The 25,560-nt window shown below is 45.3% G+C and overlaps 3 protein-coding genes and 1 pseudogene across 3 annotated transcripts; 2 read left to right on the top strand and 2 right to left on the bottom strand.

The window, feature by feature from the left end:
• Positions 1 to 3,570: 3,570 nt before the first annotated feature.
• LOC119340760 (histone H2B.1-like) lies at positions 3,571 to 4,273 on the top strand. The gene has a single exon (XM_037612684.1). It carries the CDS (start codon positions 3,665 to 3,667, stop codon positions 4,121 to 4,123), a length of 459 nt encoding a protein of 152 aa, XP_037468581.1. The 5' UTR covers positions 3,571 to 3,664; the 3' UTR covers positions 4,124 to 4,273.
• Positions 4,274 to 9,771: 5,498 nt separating this feature from the next.
• Positions 9,772 to 10,447, top strand: LOC119340751 (annotated as a pseudogene).
• A 5,817-nt stretch (positions 10,448 to 16,264) lies between these two features.
• On the bottom strand, positions 16,265 to 19,889 carry LOC119340742. The gene is made up of 3 exons (XM_037612667.1): positions 19,446 to 19,889; positions 16,881 to 17,002; positions 16,265 to 16,530 (listed from the first exon to the last, which is right to left on the bottom strand). The coding sequence occupies exons 1-3, from the start codon at positions 19,795 to 19,797 to the stop codon at positions 16,420 to 16,422; spliced, it is 585 nt and encodes a 194-aa protein (XP_037468564.1). The 5' UTR covers positions 19,798 to 19,889; the 3' UTR covers positions 16,265 to 16,419.
• Positions 19,890 to 23,790: 3,901 nt separating this feature from the next.
• On the bottom strand, positions 23,791 to 24,470 carry LOC119340730 (histone H3.2). Its single transcript, XM_037612657.1, has one exon. The coding sequence runs from the start codon at positions 24,385 to 24,387 to the stop codon at positions 23,977 to 23,979; it is 411 nt and encodes a 136-aa protein (XP_037468554.1). The 5' UTR covers positions 24,388 to 24,470; the 3' UTR covers positions 23,791 to 23,976.
• Positions 24,471 to 25,560: the final 1,090 nt, after the last annotated feature.

Here is a 25,560-nt window from a genome sequence, read left to right as displayed (position 1 = left end):
TTAGGTTCAGAGTTTGGGCGACATCCTCCCCTCCGCGAGTATCCGGCTTGGAGGGATCGGGAATCCGGACGCATCTGGTCCTTAGGGCGGGCGAAGACTCGCCGCATTGTTCTTCCACCACTTCGACGTGGTGGGTAATTTGGGGAGAGTCAATCTCTCTCTGATCAGGTTTAAGCCCAATCTGGTCGTAATCAGTAGCGACTCCCAGGGCCGCGATGCGATCCAAGAGTTCGTTCAGGGAGAAGAGCTCCATCGAATCTAACTGCTCGGCGAGCTTCGAGCTGATGTGAAGATTGCTTTCGATGGCCCGAGAGGTCATCGTCGGCGCGGCGGCCGGACTGGCGGTCATCAAAAACCTGCCTAGCCAGAGAGTTTGGCCGACAGCCAAAGCTCCTTTAGCAACGACGCCGTCTTTAAAGACGGGATGCGACATCCTTCCTGATGGTGACGACACAGCGGAACTCTCAATGAAAGCACCAATGTCGGTGTCAAAACCGGCGGATCTCAGGTAGGGGGTCCCGAACTATGCGTCTAGGCGGATGGTAACAGGAGACAAGGGACACGATGTTTTTACCCAGTTTCGGGCCCTCTCGATGGAGGTAAACCCCTACTCCTGCTTGATTAATATTGATGATATGGGTAGTACACGAGTATATCTACCACGAGATCGGAGTGGCTAAACCCTAGAATCTAGCCTATGGTATGATTGTTGTTCGTCCTACGGACTAAAACTCTCCGGTTTATATAGACACCGGAGAGGGCTAGGGTTACACAGAGTCGGTTACAATGGGAGGAGATCTTCATATCGTATCGCCAAGCTTGCCTTCCACGCCAAGGAAAGTCCCATCCGGACACGGGACGGAGTCTTCAATCTTGTATCTTCATAGTCCGGGAGTCCGGCCAAAGGTCTTAGTCCGGCCATCCGGACACCCCCTAATCCAGGACTCCCTCACCGACCATGTTTACAAACTTCACAAAGCTCTTTATGGTCTTAAGCAAGCTCCTAGAGCTTGGTATAAATGCTTGACTAAGTTTCTTCTTGATAAAGGATTTGAAATTGGTAAAATTGATTCTACACTCTTTACTAAAAGGGCTAATGGGGAATTATTTGTGTGCCAAATTTATGTTGATGATATCATATTTGGATCAACTAACCCTCATTTTTAGTGAGAAGTTTGGGAAGCTTATGTCGGAGAAGTTTGAGATGTCTATGATTCTTTCTTGGTTTGCAAATCAAGCAAACTAAGGAGGGAACCTTTATCTCTCAAACAAAGTATACCAAGGACTTATTCAAGAAGTTCAACATGCAAGAATGCAAAGGTATGAATACCCCCATGCCTACTAGTGGACATCTTGACTTGACAAAGGATGGCAAACCGGTTGACCAAATGGTTTACCGCTCTATGATTGGTTCATTGTTATACCTTTGTGCCTCCCGTCCCGGTATCATGCTAAGTGTGTGTGTGTGTGTGCACGATATAAAGCAGCTCCCAAAAAATGCCATCTTAAGGATGTGAAAAGGATAGTCAGATACTTAATACATACACCAAATTTTGGCATTTGGTATCCTAAGAGGTCTTCTTTTAACTCAATTCATCACAACAAGATAGAGAGGGGAAAACACCATATGATCCGACTATATTAACATAGCTCGAGATACATTAAGATCGTGCCAACTCAAGAACAAGAGAGAGAGAGAGAGAGATTAAACACATAGATACAGGTACAAACCCTCAGCCCCGAGGATGGACTACTCCCTCCTCATCATGGTGGGCGATGGGATGATGAAGATGGCCACCAGTGATGATTTCCTCCTTTGGCGGAGTGCTGAAACAGGGTCCAGATTGGTTTTTCATGGCTACAAAAGCTTGCGGCGGCGGAACTTCTAATATAGGGTTATTTCTGGGGGTTTCTGTATTTATAGGATTTTTTGGCGTCGGTCTCACGCTAAGATGGGCCTCGAGGTGACCACAACCCACCAACACAAGGGTAAGGCCCCTGACGCGCCCTGGTGGGTTGTGCTCACCTCCTTCACCTTTTGGTCCTCCCACAAAGCTTCTAGTGCCTCTTTTGTTCCAAAAAATCGTCAAAAAGTTTCGTTGCCTTTTGAGAACTTTTATTTCTGCACAAAAAACAACACCACGGTAGTTCTGCTGAAACCATCACCAGTCCAGGTTAGTTCCATTCAAATCATACAAAAACCATATAAAATTATTGTAAACATGACATGAATGCTTTATAAATTATAGATACGTTGGAGACGTATCAGGGATTTTATAGGAATTTATACCTTGCAGGACAAGCACATGGGAAGAAAATGGAGTTGTGTGTGTGTGGGGGGGGGGGGGCACGAGGCCCCCACACGGACAGGTGGCGTGGCCTGGGGGGGTGCCTGGGCCCATTGTCCATTACTCGAATAACGTCGAAATCAATGTTAATAGGATTGCCTGCAATATAATGCTTAAGTCTTTGCTCATTAAATACTCTCGGTTTATTTCCTTCAATGTTATTTATCTTGATAGCTCCCAAACAGAAAACTTCTTCAATGACATATGAGCCTTCCCATTTGGAAATTACGAGCAATTTGAAAAACAATGAACCATTTCAATTTTATAACATTATTCAAATCGATGAACTTGTTTTCAAATCTATGTTTTTTTGAATTAGTGAACATTTCTCATTTTTTTGCTTCTTTTTTTTCCAAATCCGTGAACATTTTTTCTATATGCGAATTATTTTTGAATTAATGAACTATTTTAAAATACACGAACATTTTCAAATTCACAACAGTATTTGAATTGGCGAACATCAGATTCGTGAACATTTTTTGAATTCACAAATATTTTTTAATACATGATTTTTTTGAATCCACGGACATTTTTTCTACTTTGCGCGAACTTTTGTTCAAATTTGTCAACAATTTTTCAAATATACAGACATTTAGAATTTGTGAACATTTTTCAATCCTCGAACATCTATTCTATTTTGCGTGAACATTTTCAATTCATTAATATTTTTAAGTTCACATACATTTTTTTTTTAGTTTGCCTTTTTCTCGAATCCACGAATATCTTTGAATTCGCGAACCGTTTTATGATATTCAATAAAACCGGCAAAACCATGATAGAAAACCAGGAAAAAGAAAAGATAGACCGGTGAAAGAAGGTTAAAAAACAAGAATGTTCCAAAAATTGGAAAGGACGAAAAGAGTAAAAACCGAAGTGGAAAAACCAGAGAATTTTGTTTTAGCGAGCGGTGCGAGGCTTGTGTGCGAGCCGTGGCTTCAGCGTGAGTAACTCGCGATACGTAGCGCTGCCCGTCAGAAATCCAAAACATTCTCGCGGTCGCGCGCTCCGTAATCAGCGCGCGGTTCCGGCCTTTCCGTTCCCGCCCGTATCTTTTCGCCAGGAACAGCGATCCGCGCCGAAGCGCATCCCGCCCGTCCACAGAAAACAGCGACGAACGCATCGCACGGTCCCACGTCACCGATCCGGGGCACCCACCCTGCCACCAATCAGCGCGCACCTCCCCCTCTGTATAAACCCAGCAGCACCGCTCCTCGTCTCCCCAACATCTCCTTCCAAACAAATTCCCCACCTTCTTCCAGTTCCAGCGCTCACCACCCACCAGCGAATCCCCCCAACCCCGATCAGCCGAAGCATCGATGGCCCCCAAGGCGGAGAAGAAGCCGGCGGCGAAGAAGCCCGCGGAGGAGGAGCCGACGACGGAGAAGGCCGAGAAGGCCCCGGCGGCGAAGAAGCCCAAGGCCGAGAAGCGGCTGCCGGCGGGCAAGACCGCCTCCAAGGAGGGCGGCGAGAAGAGGGGCCGCAAGAAGGGCAAGAAGAGCGTGGAGACGTACAAGATCTACATCTTCAAGGTGCTCAAGCAGGTCCACCCCGACATCGGCATCTCCTCCAAGGCCATGTCCATCATGAACTCCTTCATCAACGACATCTTCGAGAAGCTCGCCGGCGAGGCCGCCAAGCTCGCCCGCTACAACAAGAAGCCCACCATCACCTCCCGGGAGATCCAGACCTCCGTCCGCCTCGTCCTCCCCGGCGAGCTCGCCAAGCACGCCGTCTCCGAGGGCACCAAGGCCGTCACCAAGTTCACCTCCTCGTAGATTGCCGTGTTCGCATCTCAGAAACTGTAGTTTGCTGCCGTGTATCTAAAACTAGTGTTTATTGCTGAATGGAAATTCGTGGAATGCTGTTAGTTTTTGGTTCGATTGCTGGTGTTGCCGTGTCATGTACTGATCTGAAATGGTAAACGATGTGGTGCGCATCTCTTGGGAACCTTCGGTTCTGATTTCTTAACCAGTTACAGTACTCGTTTGATGCATGGCTTAGCTTTCTGACCGAGTTGTGTTATACGACGGAAGTGATGTATGTTTTCTTTTGGAGACTTGGAGAAATGTCATGTGGCAATTTGGCTGAAGAAACCAGATCGGCTGTCCCAGTTGTTCGACTTTTCTTCTTAAACTGGCTCAATTGGGACAGCCGATTGTTTCCAATTGAGGTTCTGCACACTGAAACCACACGCTTCTTTTGCAGGTTGTTCCAAAGACAAGTACCTGATGAATTTGTACCACGATCTTTGGAGATAAACCAGCGACCAGATGTTGGTAATCTTTATGACACCAGGATGTCAAATCTCTTGAGAAAATACTGTCATTGCAAGCTACATACAAGGGCAACAACTGCATGAACATCTACAACTTCTTGAACCATCTTTTATCATCCTGCTCTGCAAATAGTGCAGCAATTCAGAGATCGTTTGACTTCACGACTGGCTGGTGAGTTCTTTGTTTTTCCCTTTCAGGTTACTTTCTTGATTTTGGTGGTCTGATATTTTTTCCGCAGGGGTATGGAGGCTATCCTGAAACCACCAAGAAGAAAGCCCGGCTCCTGTTTCCAATCGTATACCGAAGAGCAGTTTAAGTTCATCTGTGGGAGCACTGGTTTCATTCTTAGAAACTGCTACATATTTCTGTGCATCAAAGATATATGGAGGCTGAACAAGCATGGTTTTCAAGATACAATGCCGATCTTTTATCATACTGTACCTGCCATGTAATAGGATGCTAATACCCTGTATTGACATTCAGGACAAGATAACCCATCAAAGGTTGTGTTCCATTTTCATAGTTGAGATAGGCGATGTTTTTTTCTTCTTAAACTAAGAGGTAAGTTTATGGCACAAGAGACAATTCAACTATACAATTCATTGTTTTAAGCAGGCCGGCAGTGAATAGCTAATCAACATGAATAACCTACTACATTGCAAATTATTTCAGCTACTCTGTTGGAGAATCCAGAAATTGATATGGGTGTATTGTAGAAACTAAAGATTCAGCCAAAATGCTATACTAATTTGTCAACATTCTAGGTAAGCAAATCTGCAGGAAGCCACGGCATGCTAATAGTTTGGAGCAGAGCGCTCCATCCTTGTCCTCCTGAACATGCCTTTTTTCGTCACCACAGGTATATCTTTCCTGAAATGTGAAACCCTTACAGAATTAAATATCACTGATGTAAGTTGTATTGTAAGCCACTGCCTTAAAGATTTAACAGGCTAAGTACACACATGCTGATCAACTATAGTAGTCTACTAGGGAAAGTACATATATCAAGTGCCTCTGCTACTGCACACATACTTACCAAGAACAAGGACTGTCCCTACAAGTCAAAAGCTTCAGTTACTAAAATAAAATAAAATATATGTTTCTTTTCTACAGATTCCAGGTATCAGATAACTTAGGTAGCAATTTACACTAGTTTAATCATCCAAACAACAACTCTTCTCCTGTGGCCTTTACGTTCCCTAGCAATATCTCAATGCTAGCCAACTTAGCTTGACAATGCATAACTAATTAACATCACCATGAATAATCCAGTTATTTTTCTAGAGAACCCAAAATTGAGATCGGTGCAGCATACAGACTATGATGCCTACTCGTCCACAAGGAACAAAATAAAAATCCAGCACCTGTTACACCAAGTATTACCAACATTCTAACTAACATCAGAAGATGCCACTTACCAGATTGAGCTATAAGTTATGACGGTTAATGGGAGGGAAGAATCTTTACAATCATGTTCTTGGGCAGTCATTGATCACAAAATCATATGATTGAAAATAAATTCTGGTGATAGGTTGCACCCTGAAGGCAGCAATTCATTTGAAAATAACTTGGACGTGTGTTCGTTATCTGTCCCTCTGTCGTATTTATCCTTCTCTGAGATGTGCTATCAGGAACACCAGTTTGTTAACATCTTGGCATCATTGTCCAATAGCATTTTTTAATGTCATTAGTTAACAGTCTATTGAGTCTCTAAATCATCATTAGTTAACAGAAGTATTCTGGTAGCTAGTTTTATGATAATATATTTATGCAAACTCAACAAAAAAGTAAAAAAAAATTAAAGGTTATTTGTCAGCATCCCAGAGAGGCTGTGGCATTGTTCAATAGAGGTAATCATTTGCAAAAAACTGTGTAGTTTAACATCAGGTTTATTAGCACTGCTATCAATTACTGATGATAAGGAGCTGACCTAGTACATTTAGAAGAAAAAATCGCATCACATACTAGGATGCTAATACCCTGAATTCCATTCAGATACTGAATGTTTGACCATTCCTCGACCAACTGGCACCTTAGCCTGTGGAGCAGCAAAAGTATCACAGGTAGAACGATTACCACATGCCAGTATTTCTTCTTAAGAGTAATTTTATGGCACACCAGACAAGTCAACTTGTTATGGTGCTGCTAGAAGGAGGGCGCGAGAGGGCCGGCCGGGGGCCTTTTTGCCCACGGCCGCGCAAGAGGGAAGGGATTTCCTTCTTAATTCTTGCTTGATTAGAATGATACATCTCCTCTCTTTATATAGAGAGGTTTACTTGACTCCCAAGCAAGGCTTATTTGACCCCTAAGCAAGCGACCCTTATCTCTAATTAACCCTAAGACTAATGGGACCATTAGGCCCATTGCGTACTCTAACACTACACCCCACCTGGACATGCAGCTTGTCCTCGAGCTGCAGCCTAACCAACTTATAACCATGACTCGACGCAACACAAACCTAGCACCTAAAAATAAGCCTTTTACATCTCGGCTTGTTTTATTATTCTCAACCTAAAATGGACTGAGACGCTTTATTTTGGACCCTTTAACAAAAAGTAGACATCATCCGCACGTCGGACGTGCACGTGTACAGCCACCTGGATCCCATGGACACCACCTAGACCAAAGGAGTGCATGTGTATGGCCACCTGGAAGTGGTCGCAAGAGCGACCAGCAGAGGCGCCCTCGCGGCGGTCGACGGCGGAAAGCAGTGGTGCTACGCGGTGCGCTCCTGTCGGTGACACCCTGCCTTCTCCCCGCCGGACGGCTGTTGGTCTACACCGCACATGGAAGAGTGAAGGGCTTGCGATTGAGAATGACGAGGAGGGGTGCGCCCCCCCAACCGCCGATGTCGCAGACTTTGAGGTCGCTGCCCGTGGGGAAAACAACATGCCAGCCGCCCGTGGGGGAAACTGCATGCCCAAGATCCCCGACGCAGCGGACGAGATCGAGGTCCTTTGCACAGCGAAGGGCAACTTGGAGGAGTGGCAGCTGCAGACCACGCATCTCCCGCACACGCCGACGCGCTAGGAGGCCGCGTGCAGCAGCCTGCAGCCTCACCGCCGCCGACACGTGGCGGGTAGCGATCCAAGACGGAAGCGGTGACGGCGACGGCAGTGACTTGATCTGCTGGATGTGGACACCTTGGGATGGCGGCGGCGCTGATGGGAACGAAGTCGTCGCACTCCCGTCATAGGGCATCCCATACTGGACGGTGGAGCTGACCGGCGGTGGCTGCTGCAGCTGCAGCGGCTGCTGTGCTGTCGCGCCGGGCAGCGGCAGCGGCTGTTGCGGCGGAGCGCCGGGCGCGGCGGCTGCCACTGCAGCCAGGGCTGGGCGGTGGTGGCGATGGATGGCGACTGTAGCGGCTGCTGTAGCGGCCCGGCGAGCGCGGCGAAGGCCGCCTGGTACGGCGGCTGCCACGGCAGCCACGGCGGCGCGGGGGCGACGATGGGCGGCGCAACCGGGTGCGGCCCGTAGGACCCGACCAAGAACAGGTGGATCTCTTGGACCGCCTGGGTTAGGTCCCGCAGCACTCCAGACACCTCCTCCCAGGTGAGGACGGTGGGGGCGGGCGCGACAGAGGATCCCGGCGCGAGGAGGAGCGGGGTGACGGTCGTGGTGGTCGCCGGAGGCGATAAGGTGACTAGCAGCAGAAGAGACGGGCTTGGCGGCGGTGAAGACATGATCGAACCGAAGCTAGATGATAGCAAATTGTTATGGCGCTGCTAGAAGGAGGGCGCGAGAGGGCCGGCCCGGGGCCTTTTTGCCCACGGCCGGGCAAGAGGGAAGGGATTTCCTTCTTAATTCTTGCTTGATTAGAATGATACATCTCCCCTCTTTATATAGAGAGGTTTACTTGACTCCCAAGCAAGGCTTACTTGACCCCTAAGCAAGCGACCCTTATCTCTAATTAACCCTAAGACTAATGGACCCATTAGGCCCATTACGTACTCTAACACAACTATATAAATCATCGTCTCCACCTGCCGCGACAGAGGATGCCAAAGGATCTTAGCCTTGCAGCGAATATCAACATCAACATGAATAATCTACTACCTTACAAATTATTTCAGTTACTTTGTTGGAGAATTCAAAAATAGATATTGGTTTGGTTCATTGTAGAGACTAAAGATTCAGCTAAAGCTAAATCAAATTGTCAACATTCCAGAGATGCCCAATTGTCAACATTCCAGAGAGGCTGTGGCGTTGCTCAGTAGAGGTAATCATTAGCGAGTTTGGTGTGCCAGTATCATGGACCAGAATATTTGACTCTTGTTTGTAGAGTTTGGATTTCAAATGGAATATGAAATGTCTGTACTTAGATGAAGGAACCGAAACTTTTGGGACTTGCCACTGCAGTACTCCCTCCGTTCCTAAATGTAAGTCTTTTTAGATATTTTAAATGGACTACAACATACGGATGTATGTAGACATATTTTAGAGTGTAGATTCACTTATTTTGCTCCGTATATAGTCACTTGTTGAAATATCTAAAAAGACTTATATTTGGGAACGGAGGGAGTACTATGTATAGTTTTAGATTTGAGATAGCAGCAGCGGACTGAATCTGTGCACCTAGCCATCATCACTTCAGTACTACCAAACTACTATCACAGGGCAAAAGAAACCGAGCGTGTTTTCTTTATGATAGTCGTGCTAAAATCTCATATCCATGATCTCGATTTAGCATTGGAGCCATAGGAACAGTGAAACGTGGGGATCCCAGGCAGGCACGATGGCTGGTCCGGTCCTGGCACAATAACAATTGAAACGTGGGGAAGTGTTAAAAAAAATAAAAATTGAAACGTGGGAAGGAAATTTCGGCCCATCCTCGATCATGCCATTCGTCTGAACTAAAGAGAGGCCAACGCAGCCCAAGCCCACAGTAGCGGCCGCCCGGGCAGGCAACCCAAAAAATAAAAGGCAACGCAGCTGCAATCAACCAATCAGAGCCGAGGAACACCCGTGCCACGGATCGCTCCGCACGATCCGCGTGCCTCACCCGAAACCAAATCCAGACCATCCACGCCTCACAGATCCAACGCTCGAAACTCCCCTCCCCTCCCCTCCCGAAACACAAGAGCGCGGAAAGTTCCCCGGACTCGCGCCCACCCGCCGTCTCCCTCCTTAAAACGGCCCCCTAATCCCTCCTTGTTCCTCATTCCACTCCCAAATCTCCCCAGCAATCCTCTCTCCGCGCCCACGAAGCAAGCTCTCCACTCCCGATGGCCCGCACGAAGCAGACGGCGAGGAAGTCCACCGGCGGCAAGGCGCCGCGCAAGCAGCTGGCCACCAAGGCGGCGCGCAAGTCCGCCCCGGCCACCGGCGGCGTGAAGAAGCCCCACCGCTTCCGCCCCGGCACCGTCGCGCTCCGGGAGATCCGCAAGTACCAGAAGAGCACCGAGCTGCTCATCCGCAAGCTCCCTTCCAGCGCCTGGTGCGGGAGATCGCGCAGGACTTCAAGACCGACCTCCGCTTCCAGAGCTCCGCCGTCTCCGCGCTGCAGGAGGCCGCCGAGGCCTACCTCGTCGGGCTCTTCGAGGACACCAACCTCTGCGCCATCCACGCCAAGCGCGTCACCATCATGCCCAAGGACATCCAGCTCGCCCGCCGCATCCGTGGCGAGAGGGCCTAGGCTGCTTCCTAGAATCCTAGTGTCTGATCTGGCCTCGAGGTGTAGAGATGCGTTAGTTTCTTATTAGCCCGTGTCTGTGGTAGTAAGGCTCGTTGACGGTTGTGTTATGGTGTGTGTGTGATGTATGTGATGGTACCATCTTGTTATCATCATCAGTGGGAAGTTAGCAAATCTGATTTTAAACATGCCTGCTTGTTTGTCTGATCTCAGTAAACGTTTTGGTTTGTCTATATATTATCCCTCAATGTTTTGGCAGCATTTGCTGGTAAAGGTGCCACTGGATCTGATGAACATGAGGTTCATATTCGATGCCAGCAAATGCACAACAAGGTGAGCAGCAGCAGGTGTCATTCAGTTCGACCTGCCCCTGCTCACCTTGTACTATAATGCCCTTGCTCTCTCAATTTCTTTTCCCCCCTTTTGATGGATACTCTCAATTTTTGTGTGGAAAGGAACATAGTGCATTGGATAACTGTCTCTTCTTTGACTACAATGTTGTGCTTTTGAATGCCAATCTATTTGAATGTTAAGTTTCAAATGTTCTGTCCATTTATTGCTGGAGGTTGTCCCATAAACAAGTGTATCGATCTGTACCTTTTTTTGGGTGTGTATCCGTGGAAGATCTGAAATTCTGGCTGTTCTAAGTGTAACTGGTTTTACAGTATGTGATGTTTTCTTTACTGACTCCTGTGTTTGTGGGTTTTGGACTCCAAATGGAATAGGAAATATCTGCACTCTGTTGAAGGATTAATAAACTTTGTGAGTCGCCATTGCCGTTTAAATATAATTTTGAATCTGAGATAGCTGCAATCAGTGTAGTTGTGTCTTGTAATAGGCATTTGTTATTAAGTAGCACATAAAAAAATTAATCAACTGTAGCATCATATATAGACTGAATTATTGCAAGTAATTGTTACTCTTCTGCACCAAATTTTGTCCAGCCTTCAGTTGGGTTGTTTGTTGTCTCTAGTTAGCTGCATCACTTTCTCAGCGATGTTCAGCTTCCTCGTTGCATGCATATTCTCCATGTCCCGTCCACCAGGCCATTAGTATTATAAATTCTCTAGTATCCATCACAACATCACTCAAGCGTGAAGAAGTCTTAATAATCTTTTTATAATGGTAGAATGCAGTGAGGACTTGATGGCAAATGGAGACGTTTGCACCATGGAGTTTGTTGACAAGAGCTCCATACCGACTACTATCAGGTTTGAGGAGACTCATCACCATATTCCCAGTTACATGTAATCACTATTATAATAGTGACAGTTTCCTCCCTCAAATTGCTTGTGTCCAGTTAGGCAAACAAAGTTCGTAGGAGACTCTAGTGCATAACCATTTCTTCCACTATGTCTTACTGCAATGTATTCAGTTTACCTACAAAGTTTATATATCTCAGCTCATACAACTGAACCAAATAAAAATATATCAGCATTAGATGCCCAAGATTGAAAAAACTGAATGATCCATCAGATGCTGAACATTTTCTACCTATTAAGAAAACACCAAGCTAATTGCTATTTACTCTGGTTTAAACTTTCAGGTATGGTTTAGTCAACGCGCAATTACATTTTGTATTTCGACAGTTCTCCAAGTTGTGCATGCCGTGATCCTGTTGGTTGCAGCAGCGTATTTCAGATCAGAATTACACTATTTATCTTCTCTTTTAGATGGAAAACAGGCGAAGTACGCTAATGTTTCTAACTTTAACATTCTGGAGTGCAGCATCTTCACGGAGCCCTCTGCTCAGCAAGGTTGAGTTGCTGGCTAATTTTTTGTCAAAGTACGTGAGACAGACGCCATTCAGAGATTAAGCAACACATGACGGCTTCACTACCCCCCCTTATGAACAAACTGGTCGGCATTTGATAAGTGACCTGTCGAGTTTACGAGGCTTTGCTTCTTGTAGTTGGCTTGCCATGATACTCAACATAACACACTTTTTAAGGACACGTGTAGCTGTAAATTCCTCATTGATGGGAGTAATCTTACTGCACAAATATAGATACAGTAGATGATTTAAACCCTTCGTTCCTCTATTTACATCTTTAGGTATTATCCAGACAATATAGTATTGCCTGCAGTCCTCTGTTTATATTTTAAGTGTTAGGCTCTTCGAAAACACCAACCTCTGCACCATCCACGCCAAGCGCGTCACCATCATGCCCAAGGACATCCAGCTCGCCCGCCGCACCCGTGGCGAGAGGGCCTAAGACTGCTTCGTAGCGTCTGATCTGGAAGTGTAGAGATGTTAGATTCGCCTTAGCGTGTGTTGCTTGGTGGAGTGATCTTTTATCGTGGTAGGAAGATTCCTCGTTCGTGCTATCATGGCTGTGTTATGTTCTAGTGTATGCCTGATGTCACCCTCTTGTTATCATCAGCAACGTGAAAGTTGGCTATCTGATCTTAATTTTGTGCTTCATGATGCCTTTATTTGTTTGTAAACTTGAAATATCTACCAACAGTTTTTTAGCGTTATCCATGCCCTTGATCCAATTTTCTGCAAACTTATGCCTAAAGCCCCACGAAATGGCCCTTTGCTCCTTCAGTGTTCAGTTTGTTCCACCTCGTGATTAGTAGGCTTAACCCCCTGATGTTGCTAGGTACTGCAACAATGAAAGTTTATGAGATCTGCCCTTTGCTCCTTCAGTGTACGTCTGGCTTCCTGACATAGAGCCCCACAGTATGTCTTGTTATTCATTTTTTTTGTTGAAATTATCTACACTGTCTTAATTTTCTACACTGTCTTGTTATTCTGAACCATTGCATTTGTTAAAATTATCAGAAGTTCAGTATTAATTTCTACTTGGTTGTTGCATTTCTACTGAGATCATCTTTCGGCTTGCAGAGTTTGTGCTAGTAGCATAGTTTCAAATAGCGGAGATAGCATCCGCTATTGCGTCCGCAATAGCACTAGCGCAATAGCGTCCGCTATTGATCAAATTAAATGTAATTACTTTTTATGAAGGATCTAGAATTATACACAACAATGTTGTGTTTTTACAAACCCGCTATGTGGACATAGCGCCCGCAATATCACCCGCTATCCGCATTCCGCTACGCGGACCCCAATCCGCTACCAGCACGCTATCCGCTATTTAAAACTAGTAATTTAGCAAAGCTATGAGTCGCCTGGCAACTTGGCAAAGCAAGGCCTGCTAATTTTGTATGCTTATGTCATCCAATCTTTGGAAGGCACCATTTTCCTCTCCTGAACAAGTAAAAATAAGATTATGGCTCAATTTTTCTGACTACTAACTGTAGTGTAATTGGCATATTTTTAATCAATTGTGAAGCTCGTCTTTGATGATAATCCTCATTCTCATCAAAAGAAAGTCTTTATATTTTAGATACATCTGAACAACCGCTTGATAAATGACAGTATGGTGCATCAGATATTATGTGTTGACTAAACTAATAGCCTTTCAAATCAGCCTTCCATAGAACAGTCCTTCCAAACCCATATATTCGTATCATTTCAGAACCAAAAAGGAAACCTTATGTAATATGGAGTAGAACTCTAAAAGTATTAAGTGGTGCCATTTCCCCCCTTGTTCTGCAAGCGTTTGTTGGGGTAGGTTGACTATGATATGGTTGATGAGTGAATAGTGATGGCTAGTATACAACAGCTGTTGCATCATGTATGGCTGAAGAGCAATGTCTACTGGAGTACCTAAGCATCAGCTCAACTGCTGCCGTTGCATTTCTTATTGCTCCAAGGTTATCTGTTTGGAAAATGTTCTCTATCTCTAATGCAGCCGGAGTACCTAGCAAACATCAGCTCAACTGCCGCTGTTGGGTTTCTTATTGCTCCAAGGTTATCTGTTTCTGTCCTCTTTAATGCAACTTTGCTGTGAAAACCGCATTATTCAGAGCTCCGCCGTCTCCGCGCTGCTGGAGGGCGGCCTAGGTTGCTTCCTGCTTCCTAATTTCTGATCTGATGGTGTAGAGATGTGCTAGTTTCTTATTAGCCTGTCGTCTGTGGTAGTAAGATTCCTCGTTTGGGCTGTGATGCAGTATCTGATTAATGTTATCATCATCAATGGGAAGTTACCAATCTGATCTTAAGCATCACTGCCTGTTTTTACGATTTCAGTGCTGAAAAGTTTTTCAAAACTGCTCCTCTTTCAGCTTCAATGATGCCTTGGCTATGTCAATTTTTTTTTATTTTTTTATTTTTTATTTTTTATTTTTTGAGAATGGCTATGTCAATTTTCAGCAGTTTGTTTGCTGAAATTGGTGCCACTGTATCCGATGAACATAATTTTCGTATGCTCCAGCTCAGTTCAATGTGCCACCCTGCTCACGGTGTGATCTTACTGATGTTGTTCCAAACCACTTCAGGTTGCTGCACATGCCCTTGCTCACTTAATTCAGGCACACGTGGAAAGGAAGAAAATGGAATGGATCACACTGTCTCTTCTTCTTTGGCTGTCATGACTCTTTTTGCCTTGAAACGGGAAATTATTAATTAGGGAATAGAATTGTCATTACATTCACAAAGGATCAAGTTCAACACGCAGCTCGGCGCTGAATCCCGCAACATCACCACTCAACTCTTGCGGGCGAGCTCTCAAATTAGGCCGTCACCCTGCTTTATATTACTCCCTCCGTCCCAAAATATTGAGACATTTATTTTGGGACGGAGGGAGTATTATATAGTACTCCCTCCGTCCCATAATGTAAGACCTTTTTTGACACTATACTAGTGTCAAAAAACGTCCTATACTATGGGACGGAGGGAGTATAAAGCAACAACTAAAGTACACGACCGAACAATACAAGATGACGAGAATGCCCTCTCACAAAGCAGATCAAAGAGTAACCGGACAACAAAATTCACATAGAAAAAGGACACAGAAAGGCACAAGAAAAGAGCACAAAGACATTTCTGAGCAAGAGCAAAGGACGGACTGAAGTCTGAACACCTCGCCATAGCCCGACATATGGCGCCTGAGCTCCGCAACAACACCCTTGGGAGGGTAACGGTGCAAAGTGTGCCGCTCCAGAGTCTGGACAGACATGGATTTTCACCCGAAGCCCATTTCTGAGCAAGAGCAAAGGACGGACTGAAGTCTGAACACCTCGCCATAGCCCGACATATGGCGCCTGAGCTCCGCAACAACACCCTTGGGAGGGTAACGGTGCAAAGTGTGCCGCTCCAGAGTCTGGACAGACATGGATTTTCACCCGAAGCCCTGATAGTAGGAAAAGACCCGCAACGACATCTTCAAGAGGAAAGCGGTGCCCACAGTCGGGTGCCAGCGCCAAAGTGCGGCGATTTCACTCGGAAACTCACTTGCATCATCACGAGGCACCTAGGTCACCGTCGCGACGATGTCCAACCTACCCAATCCAGATCTAGGCATCACCACCTCCGCCCGAGAAGAATGCGCTAGTGCCATCCGCCGCTATACCCCTTGTTGCCCACATGACATCAGACGCCCTCCTTCCATTACAGGAGCTTGTGCCATTTTCGTTGGTACAGTATGTAGATGATTGTCTTGCGCATGTTGCTGTGCTTGTATTGATTTTCTGTTCTATAGCCCTGTACATGCTGTGCTTGTATTGATTTTCGGTTCTATAGCCTTGTTCGATAATCACCCGCTCCTGGAATCTGCGGAGCGGGGAAACCACAACTCCTTCGATTTGAACAGCAGCTCCGCTCCCGGAGTTGTGGAGTAGAGGGGTATCGAACAGGGCGTATGTATTTTGCTTTTTGTATGTTGTTTACGTTGTAAGGCTTGATGCCTGGTTTGGGCCTTTATTAATTTATAAAGCCAGGAGTTGCTCATGCCTTTCATCTAAAAATATAGGTCTAAATAGTTGTATATGATTTGCTCCGAAATTTCTTGGAAGTAAATTAATGATGCTAAAGTTCAGCCTTCTATGATTGCAGCATTACATTATTACAATCATCTCTTGTATATCATATTATCTCTAACAAGTAACTCTTGCACAAAAGAATATAAGGGACAGGTTCTGATGAAGTGCCAGAACAATTAAAGTGAGTTGGAACTTCCAACATAAAACAAACTCATTCTTATATTGTAGTCATCAGAAGTTACATTGTTCACAGGCAAAATTTGCAGTGCATGTCCCATTTAGTGGGAGAAATAGGATACAGACTGAAAGTGAAATCTAGATTCATACGACACTACATCGGATAGAGGATGGTCTTGCCACCAACATGGTATCTTTCACAGAGCTTTTTCAATGTACCCACTGAGTGCTGCATTGAGTTCAGTTTGGTATCCATGAACATGGCCTGCAAACACGTTGCTTCTCTTTAGTATACATATAGATATTTGTTAAACATACGCTCGACAAAATAAGATATTTGAAAATTGTGTTATACTCCCTCCATTCCTAAATATAAGGTGTATTAGTTTTTCAAAAAGTCAACTATTGTCTATGTTTGACCAACTTTATAGCAAAATATATAAAGATTTATAATACTAAATATATAAAATGTAAAAATATAGTTTATGATGAACCTAATGATAATGATTTGCTATTCTAGATACTGATATTTTTGTCTATAAACTTGGTCAAACTTAGAGAAGTTTGACTTTTTGGAAAAATAATACACCTTATATTGAGGAACGGAGGGAGTACCTTGTAGTTGTCACCATACTTCTCTATTAATCTGCCAATACATAGTCGTTGAATTTTAGTCAGTGGCTCCAAAGGTGCAGATTTGCCATCCCTCCTTTTCTTCCCAAGTGCAGATTTTAGATCTACATTGCATAGAAAAGATTCCATGAGATCGTACACAAGTACACATCACTCTTACTGTCTTCAATATAAGTAATACTGTAGGTAAATTGAAATACAAATATATGCACCATAACATATGCCCTTTTATGTGATGAAACAACTCAAAGAAATATAACAGTAACATTTTAATCACTATACTATGCCACTAAGAAATTCACCTCAGGTGCTAAACAAAGAACACAAGAAATTATATCCATTGAGTAGCAAAACAAAATGTCCTGCTATGCCAAGCAAGAACACACTTGTATTAAGCCATCGAGTTGATAACATAATGTCTTGCTGTCATAACAAAGCTATTACTATGACAGAACATTGCTAGGTACATTTCATAGCTTCTTAGGAATATCTTTTGATATTGGCCGCAGAAAAGAAAGAGAACTTTTTTTAAATACGTAAAACTTATTGTCAAATAGAACATTCGAAATAGAATTTCATAGCCTTCAAAGAGCATGCTAAAAGCAGTGCATTTCAATTGGTCTTAAATATACACTAAAATCAATATTTGCTTGGCCTTGGATATCAACAAACCATCTCATCAGGAAAAAAACTTGACAGGCCTTGTCTTTCACAGCACATTCAATTTTTGAAAACAAACACAATTTTGAACTTGGACTTTTAGTATTCTGTGGTTTTGGAACATCCAAGGGAACCATAATTTTTTATAAAAAATGGAGCACCAGTTGAGTGTTTATTGTTTCTTGATTGATGGGACTTATCCTGCTGTTACCATTGGGCAAGGGTTTTTCTTTCAAAATCATGTTAATCTTTTGGAGAACTTGCCATCATGCTAATTGTTACACTCTCTGCGACAGTAAGCTACCGAGTGTATGGGATGTTCTGAGAAGACAGTGGCACAAGATGAGGCATGCTTTGAGTAGTGAGAATGAGATGAGAAAACCAAGATGAGGAAACAGTAGTATTATTGCTTGTCAATACTCAAAAGGTGTCTCCTCCTTTTGCAGTTAACTAACTAGGACTAAGATTTCTTGCATCAGAACACATGTGCTATCTGAAATTCAAAAATGGGCCTACAAAACTAAATAATCCCAGAAATAAATCTGGGATGTAGATATCAGAATGAATTATGTATCAGCATACTTTCTTGAGAAAATGTATTGATCAGCGGTCTGCATAAAACATACAAGACTGAGGTGCCCAAAAATGTATCTTTTGAAACTCTCAATTACTTGCATGCTTTAGAACAGGCTAGAAACAATCATGGAACCTGAAATCAGAATGTAATTGTTCAGCCATCTTCATCTGTAAATTTTCTGATTTTTTTAGGAAGTATAAATATTTTCTGAGCCGGAAGGATGTGCTCCAAGATCACTTAGTTTATACTGTAGGAGCATAAGACTTCTAACTTGTTGACTACAACTCTGTTCTTCCTCACATACCCCAGTACTAAGTTGAATCAGAAACCAACTACTGCAGCTACTGAGCTTCTGCTGCTTCCTGAACTTCAGAAGCAGTGTTTGTATTGCCAGCCACAGCAAACTGTTTACTGCCGTAATACCTTGCATCTTTCTATATAAATTTCCTCGAATGACACCAACACTTAAGCATAAAGCTCAGAATATACTATGAATAAGAAGTTAAAACAGACACTCAAATATAGGAGCTGTTGAAAGCAGTTCCAATTCAAATTATATTTGAATATATTGTGTCTTCACAAAGTAGTAATTGCTTCTTTTGAATTTTTTTGATAGATAGTATGCTAACCATAGTATCAATTTTGATACAACAACACGAGTGATAATATATGTGAACTTCTCTTTTGTCCATAAAACAACTACGACCATGACCTTTACTGCTATTTCAGCAAAAAAAAACTCATTCCCATTGGAAGCAGACTGTTGGAGAACAAATTAATATTTATAAAAACTCCAAGTTATGTCAGGAGTAAAAGAAAGATTGATCACAAACATTTCCAAACAAACCAGCGAACCTACAACTTCGATGAGAACTCCAAGTTATATACCAAGAGTAAAAGAAAGATTGAACACAAACATCTCCAAGCAAACCAGCGAACCTAAAACTTCGATGAGAAATGTGTTGGACGGACTGTGTTTACACACTGTTCATTTCATTGCTCTGGCAGCTCAACGGATTATTCACAGCACAAAGGAAATCAAATCTAGAGGCAAACCATCTGTATATTCCCAAACATAAATAAACAACAGAAAATAAGAGCTAAATCAACACATGTGGTTGACAAATCGCATTATGCCATGCCAATTGATCCACCAAATTCGCACATTCACCAAAACTAATTAATACGGCACCTAAGATTCCCATCAGTATAACCAAATTAGCGACATGTCCCGAAGAAACTGAACATAAAACATGAATTCACCAGCTCGTGAGCCGGTCCAAGTCGAGGCAAAGGGATGGGAGACTGACCATCGCACTCGAGATCACTGCCGGTGTCGACGGGGCCGAACTCGTTGACGGGGGCGCGCAAGGCGTCGACGTCGGGCGCCTGCAGCGAGGCGCTCTGGACGAGGCCTCGCGTGCCGCGGGAGTGGGCGCCGAGCAGGTTGGGGTTGGCCACGACCCCGAAAGCGGAGTAGTTCTTCACGACGCTGCCTTCCGCGTCCCAGCTCGGCACGTGGCCGCCGGCCTCTGCGGCGGCGGCGGCGGCGAGCGCCTCGGGCAGGTCGAAGGCCGGCTTGAACTCGCGCGGCTTCTTGCGCGGCAACCCCACGCGCACCTTGGTGCGGGTTCGCTTGAACTTGCGCCGCGACCCTCCCATCGGCGCTGCTACTACGGTTTTGGGACGAGGGGTTAGCTAGGGTTTTGGCGAGAGGGCAGCGGGGGAGAGAGGGGCGACCGGACGAGGAAGAAAGTTCTTTTATGGGCCTTCGGGAGAAAAGCAAAACAGGCCCGTTAACTCACTTGCTGGCCTTTGCATCGGCGGGGTGCGTGGGCGCCCTTTAAACACGGGAGTGTGCTATACGTGTTACCTTCAAGAAAGCGGATTTTATTCCAATGCCCTCTACCGAGTACCATTTTTTTTCGTTTGGACATCGAGCAGGCCACTGGGACTATCCGGCTTCCAGAGAGGTCTCCGAATGTCCATCATGGCTTGCAGATATAGATGTCTTGATGACGGCGATACATTCGATGAGAAATTTAAGATGGAGTATCACATAGCATGTCACCAAGAGCAAACAGGTAAGAGAACATTTCATAGGAATCTGAATCTGACTTGACATGCAACAAATAAAACCTTTAACTGTTTCAAAAGTGGTGCCCTAGGAAGGGACTGACAATTTAGTCATAGTAAAAAAAATACGAAAGGATGAAGCATCTATGCCAAAATCTTCAGTAAATGAGATTGTTACACCCTTAGCAATAATTATTAAGATTAGGTCTCTCGCATACTTTATTTTGACAATTTGGTGTGAAAGAGGATAGTCAAGTTTTCACTCCATGAAGCTCTGGCTCCACCCACCACATTCGTCGGTTGGATCAGAACTCACTTCGCCGTGCTGTTAGATCATCGTGGTGATCTATATGCAAACAATTCGTTGTGTGATGTCGGGGAGGATTTCAATCTAGCGATTTTCTCCAACATTTATAGATACACAAAATTGCAGGCTATAACTTGACCATCTGCCTAACACTTATAAAATATAAACAAAGGACTGCAGACAATACTGTATTGTCTGAATAATACGAGTAAATAGCATAAAACTACTACAATTCGGGTTAGGGTTCCAAAAAACTACCGAATTTTAATTTTTCGCTGATAACTACCAAGTCCGGGGTCGTCTGTTTCAAAAAACCCAAAACGCCGAGTCCTTATCAGTTGATCAAGATTATGACAGTTGGGGCCCACACGTAAGATAACCATTTGTTTGACCGTTTACTTTGACCGTTAACTTACATGTGGGTCCCACCTGTAAGTTTTCTAAAAAGTAATCAGGTCCCTGTAAGTTTTCTGAAAAAGCAGTCAGGTCCCTCTGAGTTTTCAATCAGGTCCCTACATGTTTTTGCAAAAAAGCAATCAGGTCCCTCCTCCCGATCCAGAGGAGCCGCGTCGCCAGGAGCTCGATCCCGAGCGCTCTGCCCGAACGCCGCCTCCCCCGGCCGGCGAGCCATGCCTGCAGCGGCCGGATTGACGTCGTGCATCTCCTGCGGCCGGCGAGCCGCTCCCGCAGTGCCGTTCCTCTCCTGCGGCAGCCGCCTCGCCCTGCCTCGCCTGTGCCCGCCGCCTCGCCTGTGGCCGCCGTGCCTTGCCTCCCTGCGGCCGCTGCCCTGCCCTTCCTCGAGTCATGCCCGCAGCGGCCGGATCCACGCTGTTCCTCGCCTGCGGTTGCCGCCACGCCGTTCCTCGCCTGCAGAGGCGGAGGTGCGCACTCCAGCAGCGGCACAGGTATGCCTCCTCGTCGCCAACTCCCCTACTAAGCTTCGGCGAGCACCTCGCACGATCATGGGGGGGAGGGGAGGGAGTGTGGTCGCCGGCTCGGGAGGGGAGGGGAGGATCGCCGGCTCGGGAGACACCGGGGAGAGAAGAGAAGAGACAGAGAGGAAGAAGAAAGAGAGGAGGAAGAGGAAAATGACATGTGGGCCCATATGTCAGTTAACAGTCAAACAGACGGTCAAACAGATGGTTGGTTTAGGTGCGGGCCCAACCTGTCATAATCGTGATCAATTGTGAAACATTCGACATTTTGGGTTTTTTGAAACAGCCGACCCCGGACTTGGTAGTTATCAACGAAAAATTAAAATCCGATAGTTTTTTGGAACCTTAACCCGAATTGTAGTAGTTTTATGCTATTTACTTGAATAATACCTAAAGATGTAAATAGAGGAATGAAGGGTCTAAATTATCTACTGTATCTATATTCGTGCAGTAAGATTACTCCCATCAATGAGGAATTTACAGCTACACGTCTCCTTAAGGCCATGTTCGGTTAATCCCCTTGCCACAGGGATTGAAGGGGATTGAGGAGGTTTGAGAAGGATTTTGATTTGCAAGGGATTTAATCCCCTCCAATCCCTTTCAAACCTCTTCAAACCCTTCCAAACCGAACAAGGCCTAAAAAGTGTGTTATGTTGAGTATCATGGCAGGCCAACTACAAGAAGCAAAGCCCCATAAACTCGACAGGTCACTTACCAAATGCGGACCAGTTTGTTCATAAGGTGGACAGTGAAGCAGACAGATGTTGCTTAATCTCTGAAAGGCGTCTGTCTCATACTTTGACAAAAAAATGAACCAGTAACCCAACCTTGCTGAGCAGAGGGCTCTCAAAGAACCTGCACTCCAGAATGTCAAAGTTAGAAACAGAAACATACTTCATCTGTTTTTCCTCTAGAACAGAAGATAAATAGTGTAGTTCTGATCTGAAATGCTCTGCTGCAATCAAAAGGATCATGCATGCACAACTTGGAGAACTGTCGAAATACAAAATGTAATTGCGCATTGACTAAACCATGCCTGAAAGTCTAAACCAGAGTAAATAGCAATTAGCTTGGTGTTTTCTTGATAGGTAGAAAATTTTCAGCATTTGATAGATCATTTAGTTTTTTCAATCTTGGGCATCTAATGCTGATATATTTATATTTGGTTCAGTTGTATGAGCTGAGATATATAAACTTTGTAGGTAAACTGAGTACATTGCAGTAAGACATAGTGGAAGAAATGGTTATGCACTAGAGTTCCCTGCAAACTTTGTTCGCCTAACTGGACCCGAGCAATTTGAAGGAGGAAACTGTCACTGTTATATAGTGATTACATATAACAGGGAATATGATGACGAGTCTCCTCGAGCCTGATAGGGGTCAGTATGGAGCTCTTGTCAACAAACTCCCTGATACAAACGTCTCCATTTGCCATCATCCTCACAGCATTCTACCATATGAAAAAATTATTAATACTTCTTCATGCTTGAGTGATGCTGTGATGGATACTAGAGAATTTATAATACTAATAGCCCGGTGAATGGGACATTGAGAATATGATGCATCACTGAGAAAGTGATGCAGCTACTCGAGACAACAAACAACCCAAGCTGAAGGCTGGACAAAATTTGGTGCAGAAGAGTAACAATTACTTGAAATAATTCAGTCTATATACGATGCTACAGTTGATATTTTTTTTATGTGCTACTAGAACTTAATAACAAATGCCTATTACAAGACACAACTACACTGATTACAGTTATCTCAGATTCAAAATATATTTAAACGACAGTGGCGACTGACAAAGTTTATTAATCCTTCAACAGAGTGCAGATATTTCCCGTTCCATTTGGAGTCCAAAACCCACAAACACAGGAGTCAGTAAAGAAAACATCACATGACACTGCAAAACCAGTTAGTACACTCAGAACAGCCAAAATTTAATAGCTTCCATGGATACACACCAAAAAGAGTACAGATCCCTACACTTGTTTATGGGACAACCTCCGGCAACAAATGGATCACAGAACATTTGAAACTTAATATTCAAAGAGATTGCCATTCAAAAGCACAACTGTAGCCAAAGAAGAGATAGCTATCCAACCCACTATGGTCCTTCCCACGCAAGAATTGAGAGTAAAGATTAGAAGAAGAAAAAGGAATTGACAGAGCAAAGGACATCAAGAAACGGACTCGATTTATACAAGGTGAGCAGTTTCAGATTGCACTGAACTGGGGCATATGATCGTTTATCAAATTCTGTGGCACCTTCAGCAGCAAATGCTGCCAAAACGTGGAGGGATAAATCCATCGATAAACCAGACGAACAAGCAGGCATGTTTAAAATCAGATTGCTAACTTCTCATTGATGATGATAACAAGATGGTACCATCACATACAGTACATCACACCATAACACAACTGTCGAGGAACCTTACTACCACAGACAAGGGCTAATAAGAAACTAGTAACGCATCTCTACACCTCGAGACCAGATCAGACACTAGGATTCTAGGAAGCAGCCTAGGCCCTCTCGCCACGGATGCGGCGGGCGAGCTGGATGTCCTTGGGCATGATGGTGACGCGCTTGGCGTGGATGGCGCAGAGGTTGGTGTCCTCGAAGAGCCCAACGAGGTAGGCCTCGGCGGCCTCCTGCAGCGCGGAGACGGCGGAGCTCTGGAAGCGGAGGTCGGTCTTGAAGTCCTGCGCGATCTCCCGCACCAGGCGCTGGAAGGGGAGCTTGCGGATGAGCAGCTCGGTGCTCTTCTGGTACTTGCGGATCTCCCGGAGCGCGACGGTGCCGGGGCGGAAGCGGTGGGGCTTCTTCACGCCGCCGGTGGCCGGGGCGGACTTGCGCGCCGCCTTGGTCGCCAGCTGCTTGCGCGGCGCCTTGCCGCCGGTGGACTTCCTCGCCGTCTGCTTCGTGCGGGCCATCGGGAGTGTGGAGCTTGCTTCGTGGGCGCGGAGAAAGGATTGCTGGGGAGATTTGGGAGTGGAATGAGGAACAAGGAGGGATTCGGGGCCCGTTTTAAGGAGGGAGACGGCGGGTGGGCGCGAGTCTGGGGAATTTTCCGCGCTCTGTGTTTCGGGAGGGGAGGGGAGTTTCGAGCGTTGGATCTGCGAGGCGTGGATGGTGAGGATTTGGTTTTGGGTGTGGCACGCGGATCGTGGGCAGCGATCCGTGGCGTGGGTGTTCCTCGATTCTGATTGGTTGGTTGCAGCTGCGTGCTCGGGCGGCCGCAACTGTAGGCTCTGGGCTGCATTGGCCTCTCTTCAAGAGTTCAGAGACGAGTGGCGTGATCCAGGATGGATCAAAATTGCAGCCTGTAACCACCGTATTTCTTTCCGTTTTAATTTTTACGCCAGGACCGGACCACCCGTCGTGGTTACAAAAAAAAAATCAGAACGAGTCACCTCAGTCGCTCACTTCTGTATGCTGATGTGATGCACTAGCGCAGATTGTACATATTGCAAGCACCAAGAATGTTAGTTAGGAAGAATGAGATCGCACGAATCGATAATCATTGATCGCGTGCATAGTGCACATATATAGGTACAGGATGGACCGGCCTCTACTTGTCTCCCAAGATATACAAATATATGGGGGGAGAGAGATACAACGGTATAAATACAGACCCTAGTCCTATACATATGCAGTGTACAATGTACGCTAACACCCCCCTCCCCCCCGCAGTCGAAGCGTCGCCAGAGACACAGAGACTGGACCGAAACTCCTCAAAGACTGGGGTCGATAGTCCCTTAGTCATGACATCGGCAAACTGCTGTGTTGTAGGAACATGCAAAAGACGAACCTTCCCGAGAGCCACCTGCTCGCGAACGAAGTGAATGTCGAGCTCAGTATGCTTCGTACGACGATGGTGGACGGGGTTGGCGGAGAGGTAGACGGCGGAGACGTTGTCACAGTAGACGATTATGGCCCTGGGGACCACACAAAGCAACTCATGAAGAAGCTGACGGAGCCAAGAGCACTCAGCAACGGTGTTGGCCACTGCCCGATACTCTGCCTCGGCACTCGAGCGAGAGACCGTGGGTTGTCGTTTAGACGACCATGATATCAGCGAGGCCCCGAGGTAGACACAATAGCCT

The sequence above is a fragment of the Triticum dicoccoides genome, chromosome 1B (assembly GCF_002162155.2).
Source record: "Triticum dicoccoides isolate Atlit2015 ecotype Zavitan chromosome 1B, WEW_v2.0, whole genome shotgun sequence".
NCBI classification, from domain to species: domain Eukaryota; kingdom Viridiplantae; phylum Streptophyta; class Magnoliopsida; order Poales; family Poaceae; genus Triticum; species Triticum dicoccoides.
This window is presented reverse-complemented; position numbering and strand designations above follow the sequence as displayed.